The sequence below is a fragment of the Talpa occidentalis genome, unplaced genomic scaffold (assembly GCF_014898055.3).
Source record: "Talpa occidentalis isolate TD23 unplaced genomic scaffold, MPIMG_talOcc4v2.1 talOcc4.5, whole genome shotgun sequence".
NCBI lineage: Eukaryota > Metazoa > Chordata > Mammalia > Eulipotyphla > Talpidae > Talpa > Talpa occidentalis.
In genome coordinates this window covers 68,813,271-68,831,278 of record NW_023604861.1, presented here as the reverse complement: position 1 = coordinate 68,831,278, position 18,008 = coordinate 68,813,271, and the positions used below count along the sequence as shown (strand labels likewise).

Genomic DNA, 18,008 nt, shown 5'->3' with positions numbered 1-18,008 from the left:
CAGACCTTTCACAAAGCACCATGACACATTCACTGGACTAAAATCAGAATGGTTCACTCATTCCATTTCATCATGTGGGGACTGAGTGAGTGAGCGAGCGTGCACGCACGTGCATGCACAGACAACATGCTGTTGACAGTGCCCACCAGTGGCCACCCAGTCATGTGACTATGGACAAGTAGGGTTCTCATAATCCAGGGGTGACTATGCCCAATCTAAATATCCTACAGAAGCAGTGGACAGGACAGGCGAGTGTTCAGGCCTAGCACAGCCGGCTCCCTAAGCCTCCCTTGCTGCCCAAGACCAGACTCACCACTGCTGGGACTCGGCCTCCTCAGAAACCTTCGTGCTCGGCTCAGGAGAAGGCGGCCGCCTCTTCCTCTCCTCTTCCTCTTGCTGTCTGCGCACTTCCAGTAACTCCAACTGAAGGGGAAGACATGGTGAGGGTGGACACAGCCCCCAACACTGCCTCTTTTAGGAAAGGATTCAAGAAGAATCCAGAAAATCCGCCTTTCTGAATTTTCTACACTTGATCACAATGGAAACTAGAGGTGCTGACTTCCTAAGCAGAGGACATTAGCACTGTAGGAATTGCAGCTACCATCTGAAACTATATGTAACAGAGGTCAGAGTGGTAAAGTAGGTCTGTTTCTGGCAGAAGTCCTTTGAGTTATTTGTATGCCTCAAGGATACGGGAGTTTAATTTCTAAATGAACTACTCTGAGCAGCTCTCAACTTGGCTTATGAATAAAGGACCTGAGCATGAATCCATGCAGGTCCAAGACGGCTGCTTGCATTATTGTAGGAATTCAGTCAAAACCCAAACGACACAAAAGAAATGCCACAGAATATCTAATTGAAACTAAGTCATTTCATAACTGGTATGCACACACCAAAAACATTCCATTTTAATATAAAAATATGCATATTTATTCTAAATCCCCAGAATTGCAGAAATCAGAAATAACATTTTTATACGTTGTAAAGAATGTATTACAAGTGTCTTGGGAGAGGAAAACACTAGTGAACAAAGTTCTATTTTAAGGCATTGGTGTTAGTAGGAGAGGCTGTCAAGAATGGGGAAATTTTCAGTGGTCTATGATCAAAATGCTACTAGGCAGAAATTCTAATTCTGAAATTATGAAGGAAACTACAAGGTTATAGCCCCTAGAAACCAAAGCTTCTGTGATACATAGGAGGAAAAGCAGGTCAAAGGAGAAAGAAAAGTCTAATAATCAATCAATCTCTGATGATCATAAATTGAGGTGCTGGGGAAGTAATTGAGAAGGTAATACGTCTAGGAAGGTCCCCTCAGGAAGATCTTTACTGTCTTTGAAAACGGACAAATATCAATAATATGGAGTCCCTGGTCTGGGAGGTGAGCAGGAAGAAGACGCAGCTTGCCCATGAGAACTAGAAGCTAAGCACCCAGCATCCAGGCATCACTTACTGTTGTCAGCCTTTCCAGGGCGGAGAACCTCTCATCCCAGGTAGCTGCAGACTTTTCAAAAGCTTCATGGCGCTTGATAAGCTTCTCCACCTCATCCACACTCTGGCCTATCTCTCGGCTGGATAGGTACGGCTCCTGTCCAAGCAGCCAAGCCTCAGCCACGCTGGCATCCCTTGAAAACTGATGGACCTCCAAAACTGCACAGGCAACCAAGAGTGAGTGCTGGTGAGCAGGGTGGGTGGGCAGAGATGGCCTGTCTCCTGGCCCTGCCACCCTCTGGTGGCAGTTTTCTGCACAACCAGTGATAACTTAGAGCAGTCCTGTCCAAGATTTATGTAATTAGAGCTTCATGTACAATGCTCCCCTTTCTTAAGCAGCTATGTTAAAACAGATGAAATTAATTTTTATTAGTACCTTTTATATAACCTGATATGTCAAAAACAATTTATCATGCAACCAACATAAAAAGTTGTTGCGATGTCTCATTTTTTTCTTTCTGTCATTGAAATCTGATGTGTATTTTGGACTGGTAGCACATCTCAATTTGCACCAGCCACAATTTAAGTTCTCAAGAGCACCATGAAGACATTAACTATGATGCCTGACAGCATAGGCCTTGAAGGTATATGCTAGCTCAGCCCTAATTCAGTGAGATAAGCCTCAGAGCCCTACAGGAATCCACGACCTACTTACAAATAGGCACTCATAAATCATCCGTTTTGGGAGTGGCAGTTTTAAGTTTATTTTGGAGGGTTGCAAGACCATATAAGAAGGGGAGGATAACGTGGGCTAGAATTTTCCTTGACTTATTCTTTTCCTCCGCATGTGAGGAAATCAAGCATGACTTCCACTGCAGTTAGGAGGTGGGTCAGAATCAGCACCGGAGTGAACATTTCCATTCCACCTCCCACAGCAATTCCTGGAGTCATTCTGGTAGAAATGCACTGTAGGCAGCATCAATCGGTCCCCAAGGAGCTGCCAGCTACATCTTTTGACTGCCCTGGTACCATGACATGGCCACAGGAGAAGATGCCACCAATGCACTTAGGATGTGACATTTGAGCCCAATACAACCTGATTCCACAGAGCAGTATAATATGAACTGAGCCTGCTCTAGGTATTCTCAAAATTTGCAAACCAAGTCTTTACAGAAAGAGAGGTCAAAATGGGATTTCTTTTTCAAAAACAGGATTTTGGCTCCACCAGGGCAAGGTGCCTTTCTGAGTCTTCTTATACACCTTTTCTAGGCTCCGGGGATTCTGTTTCTAGAAAGCACCCTTGCTGCCTGAGAATGGGGCTATCATACAAGGAAAGAGCCCAGAACCCAAATACAGAATTGGTAAAGTACAGTAGAAAATGTTTGAGTTGGGCTACTTTCAGAGTTCATGCAATTAAATGCCATCCTCAATGCTGCATATTATAAACTCTATCCATATCTTTTACTAAAAATGAGGCTACAAATAGAAACTACTTCACAGATCAGTAAGTGGAATAAATATAAAAAAATATGTAGAAACACTTAGAATGAAGTCTACTGCAAAATGCTTATGATCCTTAGCTTTTATTATGCTATCAACCTACTACTAGAGTAGGTTGAGTACCAACTATAAGACATCATCAGGTCAACTGTTCCACCTTCTTGACAGCAGTGATAATTCTCCTTAAAGATAACTGCAGGAGGTGGTGATTCTCTCTGTACTCTCCCAAAGGGATACTGAATTGTCTTCCCCATGGTGTTCTTACAGAATACTCAAATTCCACTTAGACACTGAGATCAACCATGGGGTTGAAAATAATGGGTGTACAACAGGGAACTACTAAAAAATATTTAGCATGAAATGGTGTAAGTGGGCAGTAATAAAAAGCATTTAGAACTTCAAAAATTAAATGACAAGATCACAACAATTAAAGCAGGAAAATAAACTTGCATGCTTTCAACAGACACCCAAAAAAGCAGAAATAAAGTATGTCCTTACTCAGTCTTAACCACTCCCACCGGTCTTCCCACTTGTCAATCATTTCTTTTCTCTTTTCCGTCAACTGCAATAACTTTTCCTTGATCTGTGAGAAAAGAAGGACCCCAGGGACATCTTAATAGAATGTAACAAATCCTCCTAGTCTTCCCCTTGATGGGCCACTTCATACAAGAAAAACACATTTTCTGTAGAGACCACCAGAAATACATGTCTAAGGACTGTTTGGCCTATTTGTGTACAGGGAGTAGAAAGAAAAGCAGGAGGAGCTTCTGGAAGCAGAAACCATCCAGAAGGGACAGAGAGGATAGTGGAGTTCCACCCAAAGCTATCTGTCATGAGGAAATCAACAATGCCCTGGCTCCTCTCCAGATTTGGGTGGTCCCTACAGTTGAGAGGGATAGCAAGAAGGGCAAAGCCCTGACCTCTCCGAGAGAACATCCACTCCAGTTCCTTAAGAGGTGTGCATACTGGACAAATCATCTGCTTCTCTATTACTACTGTCCTAACTGGAATTAGCAACCATCCAATAAGAGACACAGCCTAGGGATGTCAGCCAGGATGGAGGGGGTGAGAGAGGATGAAACTTCAACCTCAGGTACTCATAATTTGTCTTCTATGCTACAGTGTATTGACTTTGCATCTAGTCTTACATCATTGTCTTATTCTGGACACACAGAAAAGCAGCAAGGAATTTTGAAATATATATAAATATATGCATATATGTATATGAAAGCAAATATATATTTCTCTATGTGTGTATGTGTGTGCCTGACTACACATACCTACCAACTCATGCAATAAATCATTTTACATCTTAACACCAGCTGTATTCATACTGGCACCCCAAAGCAAAGCAGCACCCTACCTCCTCAGATGCATAGTGCTTTCTTGCCAGCAGGGATTTTCCAAGTTCAATACAGGTTGTGAAACTATCATTACGAGCATCAATTTCAGCTTTGATACCTTGATGATTATTCATTAGTAGTTCAACAGATGATACATCCCTAAAATTAGACAAGTAATACTTGCATGAAATCAATCTTTTCAAATAAATATGCAGGTTTCAAAATATAATTAATTTGAAGGAAATTGTTGCAACCACACAGTTCATTTTTCAGGGCTGATTCACAGTCTGAGCTTCGGCTGGGATAATGGATCAAAAGCACAAGGACACTACAATTCTAGAGCAGTTATGCAACCAAACATTTAGAATGAGGTTATTTTCATGTTTTGTATGTGTCTGTATATTTGTGTCAGTGCCTGAACAAATCAAAATGGTTGTTTGCTATGTGGATGCCAGAAAAACCATTGATTCCTGTTGAAACTTGCAATTTGGATGCTTTCCAAGAAAGTACAGAGGCAGTATCAGGGATCCCCCATTGTACTCCAATGAATTAGCTGCCAAAGGTTGGGACATCTGTGCTCACAGAGCTGCTGCTATCTCCTATTCAGACATGAAGAGACAAATGGAGTGGGAACCAGCTTAGAACTCGCAAACTGGTAGAGATGTGGGATCTTTCCATGTATCAAAACCTACTGACTGGACAGACTGACTCTAGGAAATACAAATGCTTTCTATATATAAATGTGAAAATAAAAATATTTTTTGGTTGAGGCACAACTGGCATGCAACACTGTATTAGCTTCAAGTATATAATGCAATTCAGTATTTGTATACACTGCAAAATGATCACCACAATAAGTCTAGCAAGCATATATCACCATACAGTTATAGACTTTTTTTTTCTCATGATGAGGACTTTTAAGGTAACATGTCTTCTCAATTATGGTGGGGGCTGGAGCTGGCAGGAATTAACTGAAGGCTGTACATATGCCTGCTAGTTCATCTACGTGCTCTCTTCATTGCTTGCTATGACACAAAGTCAAAGGGTCTATACAGAAAAAGATATTACATAATCATCAAGACACCATCAAAGCAGATGTTGAAGGTTAAGAGACACCTTTAGTAATGTGTGGTGAAATGGAACAGAGTGGTCTTTAATCTAATAGGCTAGAAAAGGAACTCAAAAAAGCTATCTCATCCCAACAATGAGGCAGAGCTGGTCATGCCTTACCTAGTCATGTGGCGCATTAAAACATGTGGTCTGCAGACAAGGCGGAGCCTGGGACAGCATGGGACATGGACCAATAATACAGTGGCCAGGGAGCAAGGGGTCGAGCCACTGTATGCCGGAGATAAGTGAGCCAGCGGTGGCTCCCCTAAAACTTCCTCCTGTCCCTACTCTAGCCTCAAAGTTCTCAGCCTAGGTTTTCCCTGATTCTCTCTGGAAGCCAGTGCACTCCAAAGGTCATTTAGCAGGATTCCCAGATAGCCAGTGGTGTTACCTTGGCTTCTCCTGGGCTTCGATTTGCCGGATGACATCCTCCATCCACAGCATGAGGTCACGCACCATGCTGAAGAAGCGGAACTTGTCCCCAGTATCCACCAGTCGCACCCGGCGGCCCTCACAGGCGTCCAGCAGGGCCTTCCAGGCTTCGAGGACCTCATTCTCCCGCTTCTGGATGTCGTCGGCCTTGTCACCTGCATAGGCTGCCTGGAGGCGGGCTGCATCCTCCTGCAACTGCCTAACCTGTGAAGACAGAGGGAAGATGAGTTGGATCAGACCCAGGTCACATGGCTGGGCCTCCTCTCCACCATCCCCCCAACAACCTTCACATGTGCAGACTGTTCTGCTTCCCCACTAATGGGAGCTCCAAGTAAAAATGGGGTCTCTGCCCCACAAGGAACTCACAATTTCCTTGGGAGATCTAAGTTTACTGTAAGTGTATTGAATGGCACTATAAGTTCTAACTAAGTGATAAATGAAATATTACAGAGGAATGCAGGTGGGAGAGCTTGATCAGGAACGGTTCCTTGGAAGTGGCCAGCAACGTGGTACAGAAAATGGTACATATCCAGATAGAGTAAAACAAAACAAACCCCACTTGATCTCCTTTCAGAGTAGAGATGTTTTTATCACGAAAAAGAAACAATCATGGAGAACACATTTTGAAGTGCCTTTCCATCTCTACATGTTGTTGCTGGAAACGCTGTATGTGCCGCATAAGAGCTCCCAGAACATCTGGAATATTTCAACTTGAAAGACATAAAGTGTCTTAAAGCAGCATCTAATAAGACCGGCATCTAATCTGGCTGAAAGAACTGACTGACATCAAAGAAAATAAAATTTCAACTAGTCAAATTTCAACAAAAATTTTTCAAAACTCAGAATTAACGATGAGAACTGCAATTTGGTAAATGTAGCCAGTAATGCATCAATGTAATTTTGGTGAGTTATCTTTTTCAGCTGTGACAAGTCACCAAATACACACACACACACACACCAATAAATCAACACTAAAACTGGCAGGAAGAGAAAGTTCAGAGTACAGGATATGCAAAGGAATCTCATGAAAAGATGCTACCCAAGATACTGTAATTTGTCATCTATTAGTAAGCAAAAACTCAGTAGTCTGGTATTTGTCACTGAACTGCTTCATGGTTGAAAAGATTATTGCGGGCTACCGCTCCTACAGAAGGCAAATGGGAATATCCATCAAAAACACAAAATGCATGTACTTTTTGATTTTATAATCCCATTTTGGGGAATTTATCCTATACATATTCTTGAATATTCTGGAGATGAATACAGACAAGGTTATTTACTACAGCACTTCTGCAAAAGACTGAGACACCAGTTAGATTAATGTTGGTGCGTCCCAACATTAAAAGGTGAGGAAGAACTCTGGGTGCTTATATGCGTGTGTTCCCAGGTGATGGCTAAGTGGAAAGATCAAAAAGCAAACAATGTGCACAGTATCTACTTTGTGTGTAGAAACAGAAAAAACGAGAATAGACTCATCTTTTTTTCCAGGATGAGGGGGTGGGATGGGAGGAAATATGACCTTAAGAGATAATCATGGCTAGTCCATATTAAAAGTATTTTCTTCTCTTAGTTTTACATAGTTACTAGTGCAATACATGTATACAATATCTAATTAAAAATGTACACAGTGAGAAATATAAATTCAAATTTCATTTCTTGATAAGGCTCTGTGGTCAAAGTGTGCCCACAACCAGTCCAAATGACAGGAGTGTAGGGTGTCTGTGAGAGGGTATCTGGATGACAATGGGGCACGAGGGTGGGTGAAAGTGGGTGGGGATGAACGGGGCGAGGGGAGAGGGGGATTAATGACCCCTTTGGCCACCATAGTAAGGATGTGGTGGTGGTGGTAGGTATGGAAAAGAAATTTCTAGTGGGGTCTGGTTTCCATGGTGACTTGATTTCCATATCCTAGGAGACTTAAAAATATTCTTTAATTATGGCTCAGATAAAACTCAAATTATAACAAGCCAAGTTTGTAGGAAATTACTTGAAAAGCTAATTTCCTATACCACTAACCACATCTTTCTAAACAATAAAAAACAAAACAAAACAAAAAAAAAAACCAAACTTTTCCTGCGCCTCTGGTTGTTTTCAATTTGCTCTCACAACAGAAAGCGAGGTTGAGGAGGAGAGCAAAAGTGAAAAGTCCCACGAAAATTAACTACTCATTCTAAGGAGTCACTGAAGACGTCATCTGGTGCAAATACCATGGCATCTTCTTCTTGGACTGATTAAACTCTTCCACATAGGGACTTGTAACAACTTGTGCATGCCCTGCATGTGTTTCATTTGGGCAATTCTTTGAGACATATTTTAAGAAGCCAAAGAATAGAGAGGCTCAGAGACACACAAAGATGCTGCATGGAGAGAACGCTCCTCAGTAGGTCTGAGACCCCCAACCCACCTGTGTGCCCAGAGCCTGGATGTCGTGCTCAAATGTGGTGTGCATCCTCTGCAAGGTCTCTACTGTGTTCTGATCTCTCCCGAGCTCCTCGGGGAGTTTCTTGTGTTTGTCCTGTATGCGCCCAAAGATCTCCTTGGCGTCGTGGTAAAATTTATGCAGTTCGTAGGAGGCAGCGAGAATCTGTGTTCTCGTGTCAATGAGCTCCAGGAGGTCAGCCCAGGCTTCATTGAGCCCGTCCTTCCACTCAGCGATGGTGGCAGCGTCTGAGTGCCCAGAGTTGATGAGTTCATCTGCCATGTGATTGACCGTGTCCACACGCTCCTGCCCAATGTTTCCAGTGTCCCGGGCAAACTCCCGGAATCGCTCCTGTAACATCTGAAAGGGAGATGAATGCACAACAGTCAGTGAGACCATTCTTGATCACATGAATGTCCTTTGGAAAGAACTGAGTGCTATGCATGATGTGACAACAGATCTTAGTTCTGAAACCTCTTATCCATCAGGCTTCCTTCTTGCTCACTGCAGCAGGCAAGGTAAGGCAGTGCCTCCATTTCCTCTAACTACTGGAAAGGAGGGCACAGAAAGGCTATGTCAAAGTCGCCTGGTGATAAGAACAACAAGTTGAAACTAAATCCTGTGATGCTTGACTTGAGTTTAGGGCATTTCACCCACTCACAGTCAGAGAACGTAGACAGCCTTCCACACCCAATGCTCACACCCTCCTTAGTACTTGCCGTGACGTGCTCGTAATCCTGTCCCAGCTCATGTGACCCTGCGACCACCTCCCTCTCGGCGATCCACTGCTCCAGGTCGTCCACTTCCCGGTTGAGCTGGAACAGCCTGTGCCTCTCGTCCAACTTGCCTCTCCTCTCTTCAGCAAGGTCTTTGAGGCCAGCATACAGTTTGTCCACTTTGGACTGCCGCATGCTAATGCGCTCGCTGCAAAGGGTCGGGGAAGGGAAACTTTAATGTTGAATTTTCTTTGGGGAGAAAACAAATGTGAGGTAGAGATGCCAAGAGAGCATGTTATATAAAATTTCTCGAAGATGGGGCCTCCCTGATGGCACAAGGTTTTAAGTCTCAATAAAGAAGCTATCCACAGTCACTGCAGCACGAATTTGATTGCCAGCTAGGGGAGTTGCCCCACATGGGGCAGCAGACCTCTCCTGTCTCCTCTGCCGCTCCCCTCAGCAATGTATTTCAACAGATACGCCTGTCCTGCTCCCCACTCTGTCTCTGGTGAATCCTTTCACCCACTGCTCCTCTGGCTTTTACCCTAGTTCTTGTATGCATCAATAAATAAATAAATTAAAAAAAAATCCAGTTAAAAAAATTTCTCAAAGGTAACTTCTATTTAACCTATCTAACCTGAAAAAAATCAAACTCTGAAATTTGACCTCAACTTCAAGTAATGAAGAGCCAACATGTAAACAAAGCCCAGTAATTAAGGCTGAAGGCCATCCTGACTGGTGACAGAGGGAGAGAAGGGAAGCTGTAACTTGGTGCTGCTGGCTCCATCAGTCAGGATTTCCTTTGACGTTATACGTTAATGCAAAATCCAGGCGCTGTCTTCTATTCTTGCTACCATGTGGCCAGAGAGACAATGATAACCCCATGTGGCACATGCTGTAACTGCTCTGGACTATAGGTTCTTCCCTGCCAGGAGGCAGATCCTCCTCTCTCCAAATTTTCAGAGTGACTGTCATGCAACAGGAAATCAAAGAGACAAGGACTTGTAGATGGATGCCTATCCCTGGAAGCTGGGAAGACCTGACTTTGCTGGGAATCCTGATCATGAATGATCCCCTACTCCAACACAGACTGAACCTGCCTGGGTTACCACATCCAGACAATTCATTTCCTTTCTGTGTCATAAAAGGCTGTTACATAGAAAGTCTAAAATGATGGTCACTGAAGTTAATCACCAGAGCCAGTTCATAGCTGGGGAGTACCTCCTGAATTTATTTATTTTATTTCTAAGGCATTCTAAGTCCTAGATGTCTAAGAGTCAGGAGGTGGTGTCATTTTGTTCTTGGGAGCTGTTATTATTTTATAGATACATATAAGTCTTCTTTCTCTAAAACTAGTAATTACTTTCTTCCCTAAAGTGGATGACTTTCAATTCAAGGGCAAGTGCTTAGATAATTGGTATCTCAGCAAGTCAATCTGTACTACTTATTAATGAAAACAATGACCTTTCAAAAGGGTACTGGCTTTAAAAGCTAATTAACCTATCGGGGCTATTTCCTATATAACATTCACCTTTCTTTCTTTCTTTCTTTTCTTTCTTTCTTCCTTTCCTTCCTTCCTTTCTTCCTTTTTTTTTTTTTTTAAAAAAAGATTTATTTATTTATTTATACAAGCACTGGGTACAGTCAGAAGCGGGGAGAGTGAGAGAATTCACCAGAGCCAGAGCAGGGAACAGAACAGGCAGAGTGACGAAATACACTGCTGAGGGGAGCAGCGGGCGGCAGGCGAGTTCTGCATGCCATGTGAGACCCTCACCTGCGGCCGGGGATGAACCGGCGCTGCAGAGGCTGTGGCCATCTTCGCAGCCCAGCGCTCAACCACTGCGCCACCAGGGGAGGCCCAACATTCACCTTTCTTACTCAGTATTAGCAAGTCTGTTTTAAAACTGCTTCCTAAAGATCTACATTACCAATTACTGAATCTGAATGCTGCCTTTCAGCAAAGGCTACAAAAGGCCCTCACTCAGAAGAGCTAACAGACCCACCTCACCATCACACATTGGTACTTGCCTTTCGGGGTGGCTGTCAGCGACAAGGGCCCGGCTGGTTTTGGAGAGCTGGTGCACTGTCTCTGCATAGTCCTCCACGGCTTGTTCCAGAATCTGGTGCTTTTTCAACATGGAGACAGCACTCTGCTCATCCTGCGGAGAGAGGGGACTGTCACACCACAGCTACCCCCTACCAAACCCCCAGCACAGGGGCAGGCTGACTGCATGGGAAGCAGGAGGAAGGGGCACTGGAAAATATACCAAACCCAGTAGTGTGATATGGACAGAGAACAAAGGAAAAAAAAAAAACAAACTTTTCAAGAATGTCGGTATGGACTGGACAGTGTGAGGTCTCTGTGAAGGGCAAACATGAGGCAGAGCAGAATGACAGAGAGCCCTCTGAGGTATAAGTCAAACCCAGGCAAACCACATGTATCGCTGGCAGAGCTCCTCCTAGTCTAAAAGATGTGCAGATGACAGCATTCTGGAACCTTAAAATACTCTCAAAAGCTTCTTGTATGTTACAAGTTTAGGTAACCCTTATAGTTCTTAGAGAGAACTAAGACCATGGAAATTTCTAATAATAATAATAAGATGGGATGAATCCAGCTTAATAACACACCAGGTCAGAGAAGAACATTCTGAGTTGAGGGGAAGTCTCAGCCAGATTTCAGCCACCTGTGTGTCCCACAGTGCTATCAATTCCGTAACACAACAGCCAAAGTGAAATGTTTCACAAAGACAGTCACCAACAGAAAATAAACTTGGGGTCTGAGGGTGAGACTCCTCTGGGATGGTGGTGTGTCCCCGATTTCGTTCACAGAGGACAGGAACCCCCTCACCTTGGCCTTCTCTTCAGACATCATGTACAGCTCCTGCTCGCTCATCCACGCCTCAGCCTCTGCTGCATCAAAGTAGTACTGCTGGGCCCTGTGGGCCTCCTCCAGCCGCCGGTGGCGCTTCTCTGTTTCCTCAATGAGGAGGCTCCACAGCTGCTTCAGGTCAGCAAGCCTCTGTCGGATGGCCTCAGCGTTGAGGCTGCTGCTGTCAGTCACTATGTTTTGGCTCCTCTCAAAGATGTCATCGATGCGAGGCTGGTGCCCCTGGATTTCTTTTTGGAGGGTCTGTGGGAATGGGGAACACGTAAGAGGGCTTGCTAGACTGCAACAACATGCCTTTTACATCAGTGCCTTGGGGCCAAGAAGAAATCGAAGACTTCAAAGATCACTCACATTCTCTGCCTTGTAATTTGGAGCAATTACTCATCAGACTGAGGTTGGCTGGAGCAGAAATGCTTACCTGATTTTTCTTTATTAACAGTTGCACTGTCTGGAGGTTATGGCCATGATCTGTGGAAGTTGCCAAGGGCATCCTCTCTCCAACCCACAACTGGAAAGAATTGTAAACTGGTGGTCAGAACCACTCAAAAAGAACAAATATTTGATACAAACAAGAGTAGCAGGGGATAGCAAGGCCAACACAAGAGTGTGTGTTAAATCCCGCTAGAAATGGCTGCCTGAGGAGCCTGAGAGGGGAGAAGGTTCATCTTCCGGACCTTACCTCATTTTCAATGCCAAATTCAGTAGGAGTCATCATTCTGATTTTTTAAAAATATTGTTTGAGAAGCATTAAAATTGTACAATATCTTTTCCTTTATATAGGGAGTGTTTTGTTTTATATATATATTAATTTTTTATTTTCTTTACATCATTGTTCATTTTTAAACAATATTTGCTTCCCCCCACCCCCTCAGGTGTAGTCCCCACACAGTTTCCTTCATCAAGGTACCTGTGCACCATCACCACAGCCCCCTGTGCTCCTCCCTCCCTCCCTCTGATCCCTCTTCCTTCTCCTCCCCTGCAGTTTGTCTCTGATTATAATTGTCCGTTTTTGCTTTGTTGTGTTTTGTACTGCTATTATTTTTTAAAACTGTACAATAGCTTTAGAAAACCACAGAGGATAACTGAGTTGCACATTGTGTGAATACACAGAGCATAGATTTTGATAGGTCAGCTCACCGGCATGTCCCTAGGTGAGTTATACAGAGAAGTGAGAACACAGGTTGCAAGCAGGACAGGAAAGAATGTTTATGGAAAGGCCACTGGTGTGGTGAGGGCCTACTCACAATCTCATCCTCTACATCCCTGTTGAACTGATGGATCTCTTTGGAGGCTAGTAGGTTATGTTTTCTTTCATTCAAGGGCTCCAGCAATTCCTTGAACTTGGTCTGCACGGTGAGACGCTTGCTATCCACCTCATCGGTGCTCTTCCCCTCCTGACTCAGGGCCTGGGCCTGGCTCTGGAGCTCTTCAATCTCCTTCTTCCGCACCTCCATCTGATTTTCTAGCATCTGAGGGCAGAAAACAGACCAACCTTCAAGCAGGAGACACACACACATACACGGGAGTCCTATAAAATGGCCCAAACTGGACATTGAAGAATATGCAATTGAGACCAAGAAATGGTTCTTAAATATCTATCAAATTATCTTTTAGGACTCCACTTCATCAGCTGGTTTTTAAACAAATTCCTTTCTAGGAATTTTAAACTTGGAAGCAACACTCACATTTATTCAGGAACTTGGGAGGGAAATGGCAGGGGAGAAAGAATTATGGGATTGGGTCGTATTCATCTGCCTGTTCAGAAGCCAGAGTGAAGCTGTAAACCAGTTTAACCATCGGAAAGGAGTGAAGTCTTGAGGTTTTAGGTTTTTTTTAGGCAAACAGCTAATGTTACTAAAGTAGTAACATTATCTTCAGTATCTTCAATCAGAATGTTAATTATTCTTATTCTTTTATCAGCTAAAAATACTGTTTATTGCCATGAAAAAAAAGGGTAAAAGTAAAAGAAGAGGCACCTCACTCAGGAAACATCATACTGAGAAAACTGTGTCCTGATAAGACAAGGGGATCACATCTGGGCATAAACTGACTCCCTCTGTGGGGAGGGAAGGTAAAAAGCTACAACTGAAAACCATCTGGGAGAACTCCTTAATGTACAATACCCTGAAGAGCAGAGTAACCAAGTCAATCAGTAATGGGAAAGGTGAGTGTCACTTGGATGGAGAAACAGGCCTCTGCACTGGGCAAGGTCTCCTTCCTAGCCATTGGTTCAAAGCACAACTACAGGGCTGGGACTTAACCACATGCTGTAAACCCAGTCAGGGAGGCACTAGAAGTTTCTGCCACCAACTCGTTCTCTCAACCTAACTGGAGTTGCTGCATTGTAAATCAAGTAAACTCATTTGCCTTTAAAGTGTTCTATCATGAGGTAAAAAATGCACCTTGAACAACTCAGTATCATTACACAGCAAAGTAGGTAACTGTAATTATTTTCCTTCATGTAAAATGTGGAACTGAATGAAAATAATATTTACTCAACGGTGATGACACCGATCAACTAAGATGAGGGTAAGAAAGTATTCCCATGAATGCACGCCCAATACTTCCACTACTGATGCTGTGTCTTGCCAGCTGATTCTAGAATATCCCATGGTACTGGCAGAGCACTTTACTGGGTTAGACACAGAAGGCAGATGGTTGACACAGTGGGTGAGCTAAGACCATGAAGAGGCAGGCAGCAAAACCAGAAGGTGGCCCAGCATGCAGCCACTGTGCCCACTTGCCTGTTGCTTCTTCAGCAGGATGTTGACACTGGTGAGGTCCTTGCCATAATCATCAGACTGAATCTGGCTCTCCAGGCCATGCAGCCACTTGTCTAGATCTGCGCAGCTCTGGGTGAACAGTTCAGCCTTGTTTGCATCAAAGAGCCGCTGGGCCTTGGTCTGGGTGGTGGATTCAAGGACTTCCCACATTTTATGTAAACCAGTGAGTTTCTCCTTCACCACAGCTTCTGTCTCAGGCTTTTCTGAAATGAGCTGCATTCCCTCCTAGAAAACATAAACCAGTGTGGTTACAAATAAGTACTGTTTTCTAGAGGACAAATGTCACACAGCAAAACAAAACTAAGATAATTGATCTATGATTTGCCCACTCATTTAATAGATGCTCAGTGTCTTTCCACATGAAGTTACTGCTCAGTGAAACCAAGAGTGGACTCATCCATGCACACCATCTAGCTTTCAGGGGAGGCAAACAAGTGACTGCTGTGTGCTGAAACAGCTTCGAATGGAGTGACGGGACAGTGAATGCTGATGATCTAAGACTTTATTCCCTGGCACAACACCCTCAAAGGAGATGATATACCACTATTAATCCTAAAGAGTCTGAAACAATATAAAAAGTGAGCAGGAAGAGAAGGGAACATTCACGTTCAGTTATGCCATGCAGAACCTCCCCTGGGGCCAAAGCAATACGTTCTAAATTACTATAGTACCTTGTATGCAGTCGTCACACAAGAAAAGTAAGAAAATTAAAACACATATTATTTCTAAATTCTGTGCCACTGTATTGGTCTATGTCTGTCCCAGTGCAACAAATGAGGTATGATCAAGTCAGTGGGAGCCCTGCCCAGGGGCCACTGTCCATCAACTGCAGCAGCTGAGAAGCACAGCAGCAATTACAAACTTATTACTCATTAAGAGATGCATACATTGAGTGTTTTGTGCCACCTGGTTGGGTTTCTGTTTTTCCTCCTTTCTGTTGTTGAGTGGAGGTCAGGAAGCACTAAGTGAAAGTGGGATAGTTCTGGTTATGCAACTTGTATGAGATCAGGTAGGACTTTAAGATGGAAAATGTGCTAATTAAATAGGAGCGTGTTCTTCCCAGTTTGCTTCCTTACCATGGCCACCCTACAGAAATGGAGGGAGCCCTCATCCAATATTTTCACTCACCTTCTCAATTTTATCAAGCCACTCTTTGTTGGATGCAAGTTCTGCCATAAATGCTTGATGTTTTAACCATTTACTGTGCAGATTTCTGGCTTCATCATAAGACATGTCCTGGGCTGTAAGCATCTTTTCATTGATCCAGAGAGAAAGCTAGGCAAAAAATAATAATAAACAAATATCGTGTTATGACATACTATGCATAATGCATGTTTCCACGTCAACAGACAACCAAATATTTACAACTCTGACCTGTCCTGACAGGTATCTCCAATTGTAGGGAGGCTGTCTCAACTGTACTTCAAACCTGGTCTCTAACACTAGATCCAGAAGTACAAAAGCTCTCTGAGCTAGTCCTAACCATCTGGTACTCTTAACCAGCTTTCCTCTCAAAGGCTTGTTTAAAAGTCTGTCCTAATCAGTCCAAGTCACAACCCTTTTTTCTCTTTTAAATACCTGTGCTAATATTGTTTAAAAATGAACAATGATGTAAAAAATTAAAAAAAAAAAATACCTGTGCTAGCTATACCATGTTAATCATGATTACTGTCATTCACTCTCTTGGTAATCTTTTCACTGTTTTAGCTCTATTATTAAAAACAAAAGAAGGGGGGCATACCTGGTTGCCTAGGGGTTAGGTCTCAGCACTGCACCGACGGCCCACCACTATTGCCTGAGTTCGATACCCCGCCAGGGAGCTGACCCACATGGCACAGCAGATCTCTCCTGCCTCACCCACTGCTCCCCTCAGCAGTGTATTTCAGTTCTGCTCCCCACTCTGTCTCTGGTGCATCCTCTCACACACACCCTCACCCCCCACCTCTGGCCTATACCACAATTCTTCTACGCAAAAATAAAATCTTTAAAAAGAAAGAAAGAAACTCTAGTTTTTTATTCCCTCCTGGGGTGCCTCTCTGGGAATACTGAAAGACATAAATAACTTGCTGGTGGTGGGAGTTAAGGCAACAATGATGCCTTCTCATGGTTCCTTCAATTTTGAGTCAACTTTGCCTCTTTTTCTAGAGTCTGTTTCCCCAAAGGGCATCCAATTCAGACCAAAACACTGCACAGGACTTGATTGTGAGACCCAACATGTCTGCTTAGATTCAACCTCTGGAAAACCTCATAAAGCCTGCCAGCTGCCGACAGATCTGAGAAGGGAGTTCTCCTATGAAGCTTGAGCTGGGAATCAGCCCAACCCCAGGCTCTGGACACACTTCTCTTGCTGGCTTTTATCCCAGGTTGCCTTGCTCCTTACTAATTGCCTTTCATTGGTTCTACCAGGGTCCTAATTCCCACCCGGCAGTACTAACCCAGGAAGAGTCTTTCGTCTTCCCAAGCAGAATATACAGAGTCAGAAGCAAACACTTTAAAGGACCCTAGTGCCTCCTTCTGCATGACAATAACGAGCCTGCTTTTATGCCATTCACTGCCACAACAAATGTGCACCTTAATTTCATATGGTACTATTTCCAAAGGTTTAGGTATCACATATAAAGCTGATAAGACACCCTATAGAATCAACATTGCCCAGGCTAGTCACTTGCGCTCTGGGCTGCTCCTGGGAAAGGATTCTCCATACATTTGCTTAAACAATAGAAAATCTGTCTTTGGAAATTATATCAAGCAGGGTAGGGGTCACTGGAGCACCCCAGCTCAGACATGGGTGAAGACCTTCCAAGCAACGTTTCTACCATTCTTAGGCTATTCACCCATCACGTCAGAGGGACCAAGGATAGAAAGCGAAAGGCAGCGAGGTCTTTGATCGCCCTTTTTCTTGAGGAGAAAATCCAGTCAATTTCAAAAAGTTTCTTTGATCACAGATTTATTATACAACGGAAATGCTAAATTAATTTCCTACTTTAAAAGAATCACCTATTTTCGTCTTCCAAGTAGCTAAAATCTGAAATGCTACAACCTTTTACTCAATCTGAGAAATGAATTTAAAAGGAAACCAAATGGTAAACTTTCTCCAATATTTCTACAAACACACCCCAAATACAACAGAAGACAATGCGCTCTCTCTCTCTCACACACACACAAACATCAAATACAACAGAAGGCATTAATCTAATACAACAGAAGGCATTAATCTAAAGTGCCGAGGACGTTCACAATTTTTTGCTATTCATAACCACCCACCTAAAAGAGGTTAGAAGAAAAAAATATCAGGCTTATAAACAAAACTGCTTTTTGCTGAACACATCAACCCACAGAAAAAGCACCATGCTATAAAACACAATGAAATGGATCTATGGAACTTGCTAG

The 18,008-nt window shown here is 43.4% G+C and overlaps 1 protein-coding gene across 2 annotated transcripts in view; it reads right to left on the bottom strand.

The window, feature by feature from the left end:
• Positions 1–18,008, bottom strand: part of SPTBN1 (spectrin beta, non-erythrocytic 1) — a 148,275-nt gene that overhangs the window by 9,793 nt on the left and 120,474 nt on the right. For both annotated transcript variants that reach the window (XM_054701455.1, XM_037527414.2), the window contains exons 18-30: positions 15,747–15,893; positions 14,580–14,843; positions 13,080–13,304; positions 12,254–12,343; positions 11,797–12,078; positions 10,977–11,107; positions 8,952–9,156; positions 8,218–8,592; positions 5,773–6,017; positions 4,292–4,430; positions 3,427–3,511; positions 1,451–1,647; positions 314–423 (exon numbers count right to left, since the gene is read on the bottom strand). In XM_054701455.1, coding sequence (XP_054557430.1) covers positions 314–423; positions 1,451–1,647; positions 3,427–3,511; positions 4,292–4,430; positions 5,773–6,017; positions 8,218–8,592; positions 8,952–9,156; positions 10,977–11,107; positions 11,797–12,078; positions 12,254–12,343; positions 13,080–13,304; positions 14,580–14,843; positions 15,747–15,893 — 2,495 coding nt within the window. The remainder of the gene's footprint in view (positions 1–313; positions 424–1,450; positions 1,648–3,426; positions 3,512–4,291; positions 4,431–5,772; positions 6,018–8,217; positions 8,593–8,951; positions 9,157–10,976; positions 11,108–11,796; positions 12,079–12,253; positions 12,344–13,079; positions 13,305–14,579; positions 14,844–15,746; positions 15,894–18,008) is intronic.